Below are 16,870 nucleotides of genomic sequence, written 5' to 3' on the forward strand. Positions count from 1 at the left end.
CAGCATCCAAAAATATGCAAATAATCAACTCATCCATAACGACACTGTTGTGTAAATTCTAGAACATTGCTAACCACCTGCACATAGACTCTAATCTATTCAATAGACTGGTTATCTAATGTTGTTAACTTGTCAGCTATCCAAGGAGTTGGTCCTAAATTGATCTCAATTTGCTGTAGTCTCAGACACTGATCTCAACTATAATTTGATGATCAACAATCTAGTTAATGCTGCACTACAGTGATATACTGAACTGCCTTCATAATGTCGGCTATTCATTTTGTTAAGTGGCTATCTATTAGTTGTTATGCAAATTGCTAGATGACTGTCTACAATTTATGTTACTAATTATTTATATATTCAATGCTTAAGTAGTGATAATTATGATTTGGAAGTCAATAAACGATTGTTAGTGTATGACTTCTTTAATGATTTAGCAGGAAAGGGTTAATTCATTCGCTCAGCATCTTGTGGGTATCCTAATTGAGGGTTGGGAAGATGAACTCATATTCAATCCAAACTGGGCGATGTAAGCCAGTTCAGCGAGCCAAACCTAAGCATCATTCACTCCTAGACCCAAGATGGATGGTAAATCCCAGATGGTCCCATACTGAGGTGTTTAGACAAGGGGGTTATGGATTTGTCTTGGTTCCTTGACATATTTGTCAGAATACCGAAATCCAGCATTCTTATCGTATTTTTGATGTTGCTGGGAATAAAAGCAATGTTGGATAAAATAAAGAAATGGAAATTGATGGATATATATATGCCTGTATAATCACTAAGCATATGGACTCCCATGGCAGGCATTGTTGCACCACCCACAGCAACTTGAAAGATTTTTTTTTTTTTTAAACTAAAAGCCCACTTAAAATTACAGGTTTTTAGTTTGCTAAGATACTTAAGAGTTAGTACTATATAATTGTATAGTATATCACTAAATGCTTGCAAAGGATTCAGTTTGTTAAAGAGTTTACTGTTTGTTTAGCCAGCACGAAGATTAGTCAGTTGGAAGAAAACTCCAACGAGGGAAGAAAAGGTGCTAAGTATAGGAAAGAGAGGGGGAGAATTGGCGAGATCAAAGGTCACAGTTGGGGCGGATGTGGTTGGGGGGGGAACAGAGATTCAAAATCCAAGGAGATAGCAGTGGTCAGGTTTCAAGCCTAACAAAATTATGAAGTCAGTGAGGACAGGACAGTAGACAGCCCATACATCTATCCAGCTTGCCATAAAATGGGTTGGTAGATCTGTGTGCTGAGCTCCAGCCCAGAGCAATTAATACCAAGGAAAGCAAACAGGGCGGGTGGAGAATCGTTAGGCTACAGCCCGAGACCCAAACGTGGATCTAGATGGCTTCACACTAGTCCAGTGGAGGGTGGAGATCCCCAGTTGCCCGACAAATTAGGTAGAAAAAAAATTGTGTTCAAAAGACCCCAAAATCAGGTGAAAAAGTAGAATAGTGGGCAGACCTGGATGACTCACGGTACAGTGCCATTAGTTGCCAGAAGCCTGTAATCATAGCATGACAGGCAAATGATAAAATAGGCTTTTCCCTGTATAAATGTTAAACACAACACAAAAAATTGTGATACAGGAAATAAGGTTACATCTTTAAAATAATGAAAGGATTAAGTTCGATCTATGTGAACAGGCTAGTTGAGTTAAATAGGTTGGGGAGGGCCAAGAGGCATAAGTATAGGTTGCATAAGCATAGACCTAGGTTAGATATCAGGAGGTATTTCTTCTCACAGACAGCCGCCGACCTATGTAACAAGTTGCCAGCTCGTGCATTTGAGTGTGGATTTGTTGCAAATGTTCAAAAGGGACAAGTTCCTAACTGTGGTTGACATCACTGTGTATAAAATAGCTGGGATATTGGGGATGCGTCTCACAGTCGCAAAGGTCTCCTGGAACTTGTTTGATCACCTTTTGGGGGTCAGAGAGGAAATTCCTAGTTTTTTCCCCCCAAAGTGTGGTATTTTCTCTTTTATTTTTGCCTCTCCCATGACACTGAGTGGCTAGTAGCTGGAGGGGGAGGGGCTGTAATGGGGGTCATAGGCCACAATTTTGCCAACCGAGGCAGGTCTGGGGCGGCGGCACGGTCCCAGCCCGCTGCCTACTACAGCCCACACTCTCCAAGTGATTTTACGTCGATTGGGCTTGTTAAGCCCGCCCTGCGAGATTCCCGGCCAATTAATAGGAAGTGGGTCTGATGACGCATCATCAGCCAGTTTTCTTAAAGGGGCCATGGCCACATTGATTTTGACATTTGTGCGGTCAGTGTTCTACAGCATTGAGGTGCTGCAAACACTGACAAGCACTGCACAAAGGTGCACGGCTGCACCCAGGCTCTCCCATGACTCCCTCCATATGCTTATGGAGGAAAACACAGCTCTCAGGGAGGTTCTATTCCTTTCTCATGAGCGGGAGAGACCTCCCCAGGAGATCAACGCAGCCTGGTTGCACATTGCACAGGAGGCCACAAGCAGGGATGTCATTAGGAGGACCAGGCTGTAGTGGCGCAAGCCTTTCAATGATCTGAGTAGATCACAAAACGTTACTGCTAAGCCACATTCAACCACATCCTGCTGTGCCACTCATCACATCCACATCACTTTGCCTTCCCGACAATACTCCTGCACCTCTTTACTCACACCAACTTACCTTGCACCTCCAACCATCGCTCTCTATCTACATTATCACTTCCCCATCTCACTAGCCACCCCTCACACTCACCCTCATCCTACTGCAAGCATACCAACTAACAACACAAGGGTGGGCACTTGGGTGGTTTAGCCAATGTTCATGTGAAGTTTCTGTTAATGTGTTATCAAACATTGAAATCTCTATTTTCAACACTTTACCTTATTGGACAGATCTGTGCTCACCTTTGGAAGTGTCTTAGTGAGTTCCAGTGAATGTTGAGACATAACTTCCCCCACCCCCCTCCCCAACCAATTGTGATGAGTGTGAAAGGAATGGCTTGGACATTGTAGGGATGCTTTATGGTGCTGGTGTGGCGTGGTGTTAACCTGGCACATCATGTGGCAGCCAGGGTGTACAGTGTCAAGTGAAGTAAATCTGGCCATGGTGATGCCATCGCTGGCCTCCCGGGCAGCAATGTTGTCGGGTGCTCATGGCCTGTGTCCAGTGCAGCATCAGGTGATTGTGGAGAAGGTTGGTGCTGTTGTTGGTGATATTAGTGTGCCTGCTGATGCTGGTGTTGGGACTGATCGTAGAGGGATTCAGAGGACCAAGGTGAGATTTTTTCATGTTGCTGGAATAGATGGCAGCTGAAGTTGAGATGACAGAAGCGATCGGTCAATGGTGAGAGAGCTTGCTCCAAGGAGAGGACAGTGGATAGGGAGTTTACTCCAAACACTTCCAAACTGCATTCAACTCAAAAGTGTCTTCCAAGTCCCGAAGGCTCAAGCTTCTGACATTGGAAAGTGAACAGCTGTGAAGCTGCCTCGTTTCCTGTGGGAAACGAGGCAACAGCGGCGAGGCTTAAAGGCGGTGGCAGAGACCAGGTAGGCTTACCAATCTCCAATCTCAGAGGGAGGGAGAGAAGTAAAAAGTAATCGAAGTGTGACGTCACCAGAAAGCAGGTAAGTGATTGGTTGGTGAGTATTTCTCTCTTTTTTAAACTTAATCTCTGTGGTTTATAGTTTCTAAGCTCTCTGTGGTGGAGCGGGGACTGTTGGTAAACCAGGGCCCTTAAGTATATCATTTAACTGTAGTGTAGTTGGTGGGATTGATCTGATTTCATTTAATTTGAATTAATTAAAGGGTAAGTCATGGCAGGAGAGCTCGGCCCCGTGGTATGCTCCTCCTGCGCTATGTGAGAACTCAGGGACACTTCCTGTGTCCCTGATAACCATGTGTGCAGGAACTGTGTCCAGCTGCAGCTACTGGCAGACCGCATTGTGGCGCTGGAGCTGCGATTGGATAAATACTGGACCATTTGTGATGCTGAGGACATCGTGGATATCACGTTTAAGCAGTTGGTCACACCGCAGGCAAAGGTTGCACAGGCAGAAAGGGAATGGGTGACCAACAGGCAGAGTAGTAGGTGCAGGCAGGTAGTGCAGGAGTCCCCTGTGGACATCCCCCGCTCAAACAGATATACCACCTTGAATACTGTTGAGGGGGATGGCTTATCAGAGGAAAGCAGCAGCAGCCAACTTCCTGGCACATGGGGTAGCTCTGCTGCACAGGACGGGAGAAAAAAAGAGGGGTAGAGCTATAGTAATAGGGGATTCTATTGTAAGGGGAATTGATAGGCATTTCTGCGGCCGCAAACAAGACTCCAGGATGGTGTGTTGCCTCCCTGGTGCAAGAGTCAAGGATGTCTCAGAGCGGCTGCAGAACATTTTGGAAGGGGAGGGTGAACAGCCAGTTGTCGTGATGCATATAGGTACCAACGATACAGGTAAAAAACAGGATGAGGTCCTAAAAGCAGAATATAGGGAGTCAGGAGGTAAATTAAAAATAGGACCTCAAAGGTAGTAATCTCAGGGTTGCTACCAGTGCCACATGCTAGTCAGAGTAGAAATAGAAGGATATTTCAGATGAATACGTGGCTAGAGAAATGGTGCAAGGGGGAGGGATTCAAATTCCTAGGACATTGGAACCGGTTCTGGGGGAGGTGGGACCAATACAAACCGGACGGTTTGCACCTGGGCAGGGCCGGGACCAATGCCCTAGGGGGAGTGTTTGCTAGTGCGCTGGGGGAGGGTTTAAGCTAAAATGGCAGGGGGTTGGGAACCTGAGCAGGGAGACAGGGGAAAAGGAAACAAGGATAAAAGCAAAAAGATAGGAAGGAGAAAAACAAAAGTGGCAGTCAGAGAAATCAACGGTTTAAATCAAACATGGCCACAGTAAATAATAATTGTAATAGGTCTAAGAGCGTTAAAAAAAACCAAGCCTGAAGGCTTTGTGTCTTAATGTGAGGAGCATTCGTAATAAGGTGGATGAATTAGCTGCGCAAATAGAGGTAAACGAATATGATTTGATTGGGATTACGGAAACATGGCTCCAGGGTGGCCAAGGCTGGGAACTCAACATCCAGGGGTATTCAATATTCAGGAAAGATAGGCAAAAAGGAAAGGGAGGTGGGGTAGCATTGCTAGTTAAAGAGGGGATTAACACAATTGTAAGGAAGGATATTAGCTCTGATGATGTGGAATCTGTATGGGTAGAACTGAGAAATACCAAGGGGCAGAAAACGTTAGTGGGAGTGGTATATAGACCTCCAAACAGTAATGTGGAGGTTGGGGATGGCATTAAAAGGGAAATTAGAGAAGCGTGCAATAAGGGCACAGCAGTCATCATGGGTGACTTTAATCTACATATAAATTGGGCTAACCAAATTGATAACAATACTGTGGAGGAGGAATTCCTGGAGTGTTTACAGGATGGTTTCCTGGAACAATATGTCGAGGAACCAACTAGAGATAAGGCCATCTTAGACTGGGTATTATGTAATGAGAAAGGATTAATTAGCAATCTTATTGCACGATGCCCCTTGGGGCGGAGCGATCATAATGGCCCAGAAATTCGGGTCGGGGGCTTCCCGCGGGTGCAAGCCCCCGACCTGCACTTACCTTGCGCGCCGGCAGTTGAGCTGTAGGGCCCCGTGGAATTCCGCTCCGGGGCCTGGCCCAGCTGCCGGCGCACTGTGCTTGCGTGTCCCAGGGGCGTAGTTAGTGCGATGCGTCCCCTGGGATCACGTGAGCCATGGCAGCCAATCGGAGGAGGGAAAAGCCCATTCATAAGATTGACAGGAAGACCTGTCTAAACTTATGAATACTACGGGCCTCAAAATAGAAATAAACCTCCAAATAATTTTTTTTCTTTTTTTTTTTTTTAAAAAGCACACTTTTTCAATAAACTACAAATTACACTAAATAACTATTTTAAACAATAATTTAAATTTTTGAAAAAAATAATTTTATAAAAAAACAGAGCTAAAAATAAACTTACCTTGCTTTAAAGTATTTAAAAATAATAAACCTGTGGAAATTTTTTTTTAATTTTAATTAATTGACCACTTACCTTCTAAAAAGCAGGCCTTACGCCTGCTTTTTAAATGTGTAAATCCTACAGGCTTAACCTCGCGTGAAAACCTGCAAAAAAAAACTAAGTTCAAAGCGCACACGCAGCCTCCCCTGCGCGCGCATTCGACCTCTGAACCTCTTCGTTCAGAGGATCAGAAGTGCCGGTTTCCCGCGCATGCGCAGTGCATGCAGGAAACCCGCACTTCCATTCGGCCTACGGGTGAGTACCCCGTGCATACTCACCCGTGGAGAGCCGAATTTCTGGGCAATTATGATAGAATTCTTCATTAAGATGGAGAGTGAAGTAGTTGACTCAGAGACTAGGGTCCTGAATTTAAATAAAGGAAACTACGATGCTCTGAGGCGTGAGTTGGGTAGGATTGATTGGGGAATGTCACTCAAAGGGTTGACGGTGGATAGGCAATGGCAAACATTCAAAGACCGCATGGATGAACTACAGAATTTGTTCATCCCAGCTTGGCATAAAAATAAAACAAAAAAGGTGACTCAACCTTGGCTAACAAGGGAAATTAGGGATAGCATAAGATCCAAGGAGAGGGCATATAAAATGGCCAGAAAAAGCAGTAAACCTGAGGATTGGGAGCAGTTTAGGATTCAGCAAAGGAGGACAAAGGGATTAATTAAGAAGGGGAAAATAGAATGAGAGTAAGCTTGCAGGGAACATAAAAACTGACTGTAAAAGCTTTTATTTATAGATATGTGTGAAGAGAAAAAGATTGGTAAAGTCAAGCGTAGGTCCCTTGCAGTCAGAATCAGGGGAATTTATAATGGGGAACAAAGAAATTAAATCCATATTTTGGTTCTGTCTTCGCAAAGGAGGACACAAATAACCTCCCAAAGATGTCGGGGAACATAGGGTCTGATGAAAGGGAGGAACTGAAAGAAATCAGTATTTGTAGGGAAATGGTGTTAGGGAAATTGACGGGATTGAAGGCTGATAAATCCCCAGGGCCTGATAATCTACATCCTAGGGTACTTAAGGAAGTGGCCCTAGAAATAGTAGATGCATTGCTGATCATCTTCCAACATTCAATGGAATCTGGAACAGTACCCATGGATTGGAGGGTAGCTAATGTTACCCCACTATTCAAAAAAGGTGGTAGAGAGAAAACGGAGAATTACAGACCGGTAAGCCTGACATCGTGAACCTGTGGAATTCTCTACCACAGAAGGCAGTAGAGGCAATTCATTAAATATATTCAAGAAGGAGTTGGATATATTTCTTAAGGCTAAAGGGATCAAGGGATATGGGGAGAAAGCAGGGACAGGATACTGAATTTGGATGATCAGCCATGATCGCATTGAATGGCAGAGCAGGCTCGAGGGGCCGAATGGCCTACTCCTGCTCCTATCTTCTATGTTTCTATGGTAGTGGAGAAAATGCTAGAGTCCATTATAAAAGATGTAATAGCAGAGCACTTGGAAAACAGTGACAGGATCGGACAAAGTCAACATGGATTTACAAAAGGTAAATCATGCTTGACTAATCTACTGGAATTTTTTGAGGATGTAACTGGTAAAATAGATAAGGGAGAATCAGTGGATGTGGTGTATTTCGACTTTCAAAAGGCTTTCGATAAGGTCCCGCATAAGAGATTAGCGTGTAAAGTTAAGGCACATGAGATTGGGGGCAAGGTATTGACTTGAATAGAGAACTGGTTGGCAGACAGAAAGCAAAGAGTTGGAATAAACAGGTCTTTTTCCGAGTGGCAGGCAGTGACTAGTGGGGTACCGCAGGGATCGGTCCTTGGACCCCAGCTATTCACAATATATATTAATGATCTAGACAAGGGAACTAGATGTAATATCTCCAAGTTTGCAGATGACACAAAGCTGGGTGGGCGTGTGTGCTGTGAGGAGGATGCCGAGAAACTTCGGTATGATTTGGACAGGTTGGGTGATTGGGCAGAAGCATGGCAGATGCAATATAACGTGGATAAATGCGAAGTTATCCACTTTGGTAGCAAAAACAGGAAGGCAGATTATTTTCTGAATGGCAATAGATTGGGAGAAGGGGAAGTGCAACGAGAACTGGGTGTCCTTGTGCACCAGTCGCTGAAGGTAAGCATGCAGGTGCAGCAGGCGGTTAAGAAGGCAAATGGTATGTTGGCCTTCATAGTGAGAGGGTTTGAGTACAGGAACAAGGATGTCTTGCTGCAGTTGTACAGGGCCTTGGTGAGACCACATCTTGAGTATTGTGTGCAGTTTTGGTTGCCTTATCTGAGGAAGGATGTTCTTGCCATGGAAGGAGTTCAGCGAAGATTCACCAGGCTGATACCTGGGATGGCAGGAATGACGTATGAGGAGAGATTGGGTCGATTGGGCTTATACTCGCTGGAGTTTAGAAGAATGAGAGAGGATCTCATTGAAACTTATAAAATTTTGACAGGACTGGACAGACTAGATGCAGGTTGTTCCTGATGGTCAGGGAGTCCAGAACCAGGGGTCACAGTCTAAGGGTAAGGGGTAAGCCATTTAGGACAGAGATGAGGAGGGATTTCTTCACCCAGAGAGTGGTGAACCTGTGGAATTTTCTACCACAGAAGGCAGTAGAGGCCAATTCATTAAATATATTCAAGAAGGAGTTGGATATATTTCTTAAGGCTAAAGGGATCAAGGGATATGGGGAGAAAGCAGGGACAAGATACTGAATTTGGATGATCAGCCATGATCGCATTCAATGGCGGACCAGGCTCGAGGGGCCAAATGGCCTACTCCTGCTCCTATCTTCTATGTTTCTATGTTTCTATACCACTTTTGCAACTGTCACCTATTCACAGCAATGGGGAGACATAGAGAACCTGACCGACTTACCTGACCTGATCTCTGAACAACGTGAACCTCATTAAAAAAGTGGTAAAATAGAAATAGGCTGGCAAAATAGCAGTTAACGAGCAGTTAACAAACGTTTAACAAGCAGTTAACTATCTTAAATGCCTCCCCCGCCGCTTGGTGTCGGGTCTGTTCTGAAATCGCAGACCCGACATTTTAGAAACTTACATGGAGGCGGGTTAGGATTGGGTTCCCAACCCGCTGTCAATCATTTCAATTTTGACAGCGGACCCGCCTCCGAACCTGCCCTCTGAGCGCCGGCAAAATCGCGGCCATTGTGTGCATAAGTTGCACCATGGGACAGGCCTGGCCCACGAGTCTCTGTTTAAAGCCATATTTTAGAATTGAGAAATTTCAGTTAGCAAGAAAAATGGCAGCCAAAAAGTTTACATGCAATACATTATAGGTAGATGAAGAATAACTGATCCCTAGAGCTGAAATAACAACAGAAATTGCTGGAAAAACTCAGCAGGTCAGGCAACATCCGTGGAGAGAAAGTTGAGTTGACGTTTCGGGTCGAAACCCTTCTTCAAAACTGGAAAGAAAAGAAAATAGATCGAAGGCGGGGCTGCGATCGAACAAAAGAAGTAAAAGAGACAATAAAAGGTATTCGAAACCAGACGAGATAGTAATAGGCCAGTGGAGACAAAAGACAGCTGAGATTAGGTGTGAAGTGTACTGGCAGGATAGGAGACAGCTGCCAGGTGGGAGAGAGAAACAAAAGGAAAGGGGGGGGGGGGGGGGGAAAGGAAGACCCAAAACAAAGGGGTGGAAAAAATTAGAAGTAAAAAAGTAATAGGGGCCGAGGTTATGATCTGAAATTGTAATTTCTAGTAATTCAGAGGAATATCAATTTACCACAGCCATTACGGTTTGGTTTTCAGTCATTTTTCTGAGACATGCCACCAATTTCTTTTTTATGTCATGGCCCTAATTTTCTCAACCAAGTTCTTATGCGATACTCTGTGAACTTCCAGAATGCATTTGATAAACAATATCTACTGCAGCCCATCTATATTTTCTGCTCTTCTCTGAAAAAAAATTCAAGTTAGTCATACATGACCTACCTCTCACAAATCAATGATAACTGTATCTATCAATCCATGCCCTTTTAAATATTCATTTATTTTACCTTGAATTATGGTCTTAAGTGATTTACCTATGACTGACATATAGCTAACAGTTTGACTGTAGTCTTGCTTATCCTTTCCAGTTTTTGAACAAAGGTGCAACATTTGCCATCCTCCAGTCGTTTGGCACATGAAATTTGAAAAATTCTTTTTAGCCCCCTCCATTACTGCCTCAAGAAGCAGTTTCAGTATTTTGGGGTGAGTATCACCTGGACACGTCAATTTTAATTCATTTACTCATTTGCTTATTAATGCATACTTCATCATCTGGTTGCTCTTCCATGTCCTCATTCACAAGTTTCTGAAGACTTACTTCTATCTCCTTTATAAATACTAAAAAGCAAGTATTCATTAAACATCTCTGCCATTTCCTTATCCTCCTCAATGATTCTCTTCCCCGCCCCTCCCCCACAGGTTTATAAAAACATATTTGGTTTCCCTTGATGTGAGCTGCAAGTTTATTTTTCAAATTCCCTTTCGCTCTCTTTAACCTTTTTGTTTCCTTTTGTAGGTTACAGTATTTCTCCCAACTGTTTTTTTGTGCCGCTGGCTTCAGCTTTTTCATACATTCTGTTTTTAGCAATTTTCGGCATAATCTAACTATTGATTCATGGAACTGCAACTTAGACGCAGCTCTATTTTTTCTCACTGGACTGTACTGTGCCATACCAATCTCGCACATCAATATTTCTCACTGTTCCACCAGTTAATTTTGCTCCTATTTATATCCAGGTTAAATCCTCTTAAATCTCTCCATAGGTTGCTCTTCTCAATCAACTATTTTTGATTCTATATTTTCCTTCTCTATTTTAACATTGAAGCTAATTTGTTACTTTCCACTCAGGTTGTGATCTGAACCCCTCGATTAAATTATTGCCTTTATAATCTCTTGCAGGTATACTACTATTTTCTATAGTAGTCAATATATCTTCCATAAAATGTAAAATTAATTCATAAATGTTGGACTTACGTTGAGAGTACAGCAGGATTTGAATCTCCAGCAATGCACAGGTGAAGAGTTGTAGCACATTTTCCAGACCCAATAGCTCAAACATCTCATTAATTGGAAAGTCAAAAAGTGGTAACTCATTGGTGCTCGGCCTTTGACAAACAATTGGGCCATATACACCCAGGAATTTTAAAGACCTCCCTGCTGGTGGCAGTGGCACCTCATACAGTATATTGTAAACATAACTTTCTAGTGGTAGTGGAGGAGGTTGAAGAGACGTCACAGCTTGATGGAGTTGCTCAAGCACCTTCTTACAGGCTTGCATGAAAGGCATAGGTGCAATCAAGCAAATGCATTTCGAGACATACAGCGTGTCCTTGCTAATATCGTATGAATTAAAACGCTGTAGCTTTGTCATTCCAGTAGGTACGTCACTGCAATTATCAGAGTTACTCTCAGATGAGTTTATGCAGATCGTAGACGAGGTGTGAAGAATATCATATTGTTCTGCATTATGCATGTGATACAATGTCTGCATTGCACTGCAGATCTGTTTACTAGCCACCTCTTCATAAAACGTGAGGGCAAATCCATAGGTGCGAGAACCATCTTCACGGGTGATGATAAACGAATGGAATTGTGGATCTCGGTTGTCAGACTGTGTTTTAAAGGAAAGCCCTTTGGGCATGCATAGCTTGAACAAAAAAATACAAGAAAATTAGATTATATACACACAACAGTGCAAAGCACATGACATTAAAACATAGGCTTTCAAATGGAGGTCCATGGATTCTTGAAAATCCATGAAGGGATCCTAACAGATCCATTAATTTGTCGGCCTGGGACATGAGCAATGTATTGAGAATTCTGTATTTTTTCCTATATTTAACATGGAATTTACAGCACAGAAATAAGCCATTCGCCCAACAGGTCTATGCCAGTGTTTATACCACACAAACCTCCATCCACCTTACTTCATCTCACCCTATCACCATATTCTTCTATTCCTTTCTCCATTATGTACTTAATCTAGCTTCCCCTTAAATACATCTATGCTATTCACCTCAACCACTCCCTGTAGTGATGAGTTCCACATTCTCGCCACTCTCTGAGTAAAGGGAGAGTAGCTCAGTATACCCATTGACCGACTAGCATCTTATATCTGTTACAATAGCAAAATACTGCGGATGCTGGAAATCTGAAATAACAGAAAATGCTGGAAACACTCAGCAGGCCAGGCAGCATCCGTGGAGAGAGAAACAGAGTTAACGTTTCAGGTCTGTGACCCTTTGTCAGAACTGAAATGTTGAGGCAGAAATTCCGGTCCCTATGGTTGTGTACTCACCCGTAGGGTCGACGGAAATGCTGGTTTTAGGCATGCACTGCGCATGAGCTGGAAACCAGCATTTCCGATCTGTCAAGAAAGCTCTTGACAGATCCTCTGGCTGCCCTAGAGAAGGGCCTCTGCAGGTGGAGAGTTCCATTTTTTGGAGACCCTCCGCCCGCAGAAAACACGTACAATTCTTGCGCCTGGTAAAAGCAGGCGTAAGGCCTGCTTTTACCAGGATAAGAGTTGAAAAAAGTTTTTTTTTTTTTTTAAATTTCACTGATTTATCATTTAAAAATACTTTAAAGAAAGGTAAGTTTATTTTTAGCCCTGTTAAAAACTTTAATTTTTTTTCAAAAAAATAAAATTTTTGTTTAAAATACTTAATTTATGTAATTTAAAATCATTTTAAAAACGTGATTTTTTTTTGAAAATTTATTTAAAGTTTTACTAAGTTTTGGGGGTGATCTCTCTTCATATATTTGACAGGTCTTCCTGTCAAATGTATGAATGGAGATTCCCTTCTCTGATTGGCTCCCCATGGCCCACATGATCCCAGGGACGCTGCGAACCGCCTGCGCCTCTGGGATACGTGGGCCCTGCACACCGGCAGTTTGGAGAGGCCCAGCAATGGAACTCTGCACCTCCCAGGAGCCCTCCACCCGCGGGAGGCCTGCGATCGGAATTTCTGGGCCATTAACTCTGTTTCTCTCTCCACAGAGGCTGTCTGGCCTGCTGAGTGTTTCAAGCATTTTCTGTTGTTATTTCTTATATCTGTTGCTCTACACTAAAAAAACATTTTCTGTAATAAAGGAACTGTTCAGCTTTGGGCAGATGCCAATGTCTTTGGAATTAGGACATGGTGTTAGAAGTTATGAAACCCAGCAGTGTGAGGGAGCTAAATCACAAGACTACTATGGCAACCCATGTGAAAGATTACATCTTGACCAATTAATTCAATTAGTTTAATAAGTTGAAATCAGTAACTTCTCCAAGTCAGTTCTCACAAATTGGCCTTCAGATTCACATAAACCAACAGAAGGGAAACAAAATACAACTCTTTGTGGCCGTTTGATTTTGTGGTTTACAGGAATTCCTGAATTTTATTTTATCAAAGAGGGAACCTCGTCAACAGTGCTTGTTCTTAAAACTTAACTTTAGATCATTTCTTATCCATTTATTTCATTTACTGTCAACAGTGTGGTAGCTAAAATTATGCCAGCTACCCCACAGCTTATTCTGCTGTACAGGATTGTAGCACTGTGAGGATTTAAAATGAGTTGCCAGATTCATTCATACAATACTCACCAGCTGTGCTGTCCCCACAAGATTTTAAGATGGTGGGAGAGGAAAATACTTATTGGCCCGGATTTTACATCAAGAATAATGGTGAGGCTAACAGCGCTCAGCATTATTATGGAGTAAATCAGACAGCAACTTCCGGAGTCCATACATGCGCAGTTAAATGCTGAAATCTGGAAGTTGCTCTCAGAGTTGCTTTGCATTAAAAATTTAATTTTACAAGTGTGGAGTCTCATTCCTTTAGAATTAAATATTGTTTGAGATTTAAAAAAAATAAAAATAAAATAAAATTGTTTTTACTCTTTCTTCCTGTCTCTTTTATCTCCCTCTCTTAATCCCATCTTTCCTTCTCTCTCTATTTTGCTTTCTGTACATGATTTTACAATGAATTAAATATTCTAATTTATACTTCCTGGTTTAGACTCTACAGCCTAAATCTTAACTCTGAAAAAATGGATGGGATGGTGTCCGGTCAGAGGTTAAAATTCAAAAAATCTGAAACCGGAACCCAACCCGCCTCAAACCCGCCCATTTCCGGTTTTAACGGAGGCAGGACGAGGTGCGGATGATCAATCCGCTCACGGGAGTCGAGTTGGTCATTTAAATATTATAACGAGGCTGTCTGCCTTCATTTTGGCAGTCATTCTATTTTTAAACTCAGGTCGGCCGGGTTTCCCAGGCCTCAGGAAACCCGGAAGCTGAAAGGAGACGAGAAGGACTGAATCCATGAAGTAAGTGCCTTTAAAGCACTCCTTGTGGGGCAGGAGGAGCAGGAGTGTTTCCTCCAGGCCCAATAAGCTACCCAGTAAATCCCACACCCCGCAATCTATCTGACCCGCCCCCCAGCAGACCCCCCAACCACCATCGGATCCCCCCCCCCCACGATCGGGACCCTCCTGACCACCATACCGATTGTCCAATTACAATAACAGATAACTTGGCTTTCAGGCTTCTATTGGGGAAAAAAAGGAGATACTCAATTGTTGCCTGAGGTGACTCAATTACCACTTTCTCTTCTTTCTGCACGAAGAAGCATCGGCCCTCAGCTCAAGCATTCACTTGAAGCTCACCATATGAACTTGTCCCACGATTACCACCCAGGGTTCAGGATGTAAAAACAAGGAGATCTATTCCTTTTCTAGAAAAAAAAGGTTTCCTTGTTTGTTTGGACTTAGACCAGTTTCTCAGAACATGTTATGCATACTAACCATCCCAACAGCATCCTGGTCAAAAGGGTTCCATTCCACATTTTCTGGATAGTGAGCCAACACTTTAGATTTAAAAGTTCTTCGCAGTGGACTCTGCTCATAGTTTTCACCTGAAACAAAGAAAACAAACATACGGACTGATAAAAGTTTTCCATCCTAAACACAAGTACAACAGCACAGCAGTGACCAAAACCCAAGAAAGGACAGAATGCATCATAATAAGTCACCCTACAAAAGGAAAGGTAGAATCCATAAAGTACTGGTCATAAAAGTGGCCATGGATGCACAAAGATACTTACATAACAAACACTGTAAAGTATTATTTAAGGCCAAAATTTATATGGCTTTATATGTGCATAATGAAGCTTTAAAAAGTGCACAGTGCTGATCTTTCATACTGCCAAGTTAAAAATACTGTAATGCAGAGTTTCATTCTATTTTCGGATTGTTTCAATTAGCAAATAAAAGGTATAAAAAGATCTTTGCACAAGTCACCACCTATTTTAAGAGTCATCGTTTTTGTGTCCATATTTATGTGCTACTAGTCAGAAAATAGTCATTCTTTTGCTCATCTGAAAATATATTTTTTTTAATATAAGGCAGTTTTTTTTACACTATTCCTCTGAAATCCCAATAGGTTAGCAGTAAACAGAAATGCAAAGTTTGGTGTTATTAAAATCTTTCAAGTGGGGGGGAAACAATTACTTTTAGCCATTACGGTCGTGTACAGGAGTAAATCGAGAGAAAGCTACAAGCACTGCTAACTGCAGTCTTTGTTTAACAGAATAAGTTCTGAAAGCTTGCTGTGGTTTTTTTGCATTAGATAAAGAGAAAAGCACACAAAACAGAGGCGGCATCTTTTCAGAAGGAGGGAGAGCTTCAAGAAAACACCACAAAATTAAAAAAGAAAGGCTGTTCCAAGAGCTGTATCCAGGCGAGGAGCCCAAAATACAATCTGGAAGTCCCGTCACCTGCTAAGCAACATTGCTGTGAAAAGGAGGAACTGGATAGTTAAAAGATCAAAAGGTCACTAGAGTCACAAGGATGACATAGGACCATCAGAAGGGATTTTACCTTCGTCTGTACTTGAACTGACACGGCCAGCACCATCTCTGCCTTTAGAAGCCTGTAAGAACTGGCATAAAGCTATATAACAAATAAAATAACAATTAATTACAAATTGATTTGTTCCTGGTACATTTAACAAGAGAAAAGAAATGAGTACATAAATATCAATCCAGTGGTGTAAGGTTACTTGACCAGTACAAATAGTGCACGGATGCTTTAATGAAAAATAATTAGCATACTTTTCCATAACCTGTATAATATTTACAATTTTGTTACCCAGTCCACTCCTAATGCATAACAGCAGAATACACTTCATAACAAACTTAGTTTTAAAATCATTTTTGGAGAAATTAATAAGAACTACAAATTCAATCAACCACTCATACAGATAGAGTATTTTGCTGAATTTTTTTTTCAAAATTAGATCAAAACCATCTATTTGGAACCATCATAACCTATCGACAGTCTGTATCCTATCCAAGGCTACAGTTGAACCCAACTCCCTAAAAGGTAAAAAAATAAAATTTTTAAACAAACAAATTTCTGCTATTATTAAAAGTATCTTCACAGTTGATAATGATTAAAACAAAAAACTAAAAGTTGCACAAAAATGATAATTGTATTAAAAAGTCAGCTACCCCACAATTAAAGTAGCATTTGCTCCAAAATTGAAAATCACATATTGAACGCAAGACCTCAAAAAAACTACTTCACAAGAGAGAAAAAAATGGATACACATCATCCAGATTGTGGCAAACCAAAGAGCCAGAACTCCAGAAGAATAAGAAAAGATCAAGCAACAAAAACTTGAACTGCAGGATACTTATCTGGATCGTTGCTACAACAATTTTAAGAACTCAACAAATTGATGGCATTAGGATCTAATTTCCTCCTTCCTCTCTTCCCCAACAACAATGTTCAACATCTGCTGACTTGTAATTTTAATAACTAAATCAGTTTGTAGATGGCACTGG

General features: G+C 42.0%; 1 protein-coding gene across 5 annotated transcripts in view; it reads right to left on the minus strand.

The window, feature by feature from the left end:
• LOC147107010 (DENN domain-containing protein 5A-like) overlaps nucleotides 1-16,870 on the minus strand; it is a 239,324-nt gene that overhangs the window by 136,675 nt on the left and 85,779 nt on the right. For all 5 annotated transcript variants that reach the window (XM_086007967.1, XM_086007963.1, XM_086007965.1 and 2 more), the window contains exons 2-4: nucleotides 15,903-15,974; nucleotides 14,829-14,938; nucleotides 11,013-11,685 (exon numbers count right to left, since the gene is read on the minus strand). In XM_086007967.1, coding sequence (XP_085864093.1) covers nucleotides 11,013-11,685; nucleotides 14,829-14,938; nucleotides 15,903-15,974 — 855 coding nt within the window. The remainder of the gene's footprint in view (nucleotides 1-11,012; nucleotides 11,686-14,828; nucleotides 14,939-15,902; nucleotides 15,975-16,870) is intronic.

Source organism: Somniosus microcephalus, chromosome 15, assembly GCF_052327205.1.
Source record: "Somniosus microcephalus isolate GS21.2 chromosome 15, FLI_Smic_1.0, whole genome shotgun sequence".
Lineage (NCBI taxonomy): Eukaryota > Metazoa > Chordata > Chondrichthyes > Squaliformes > Somniosidae > Somniosus > Somniosus microcephalus.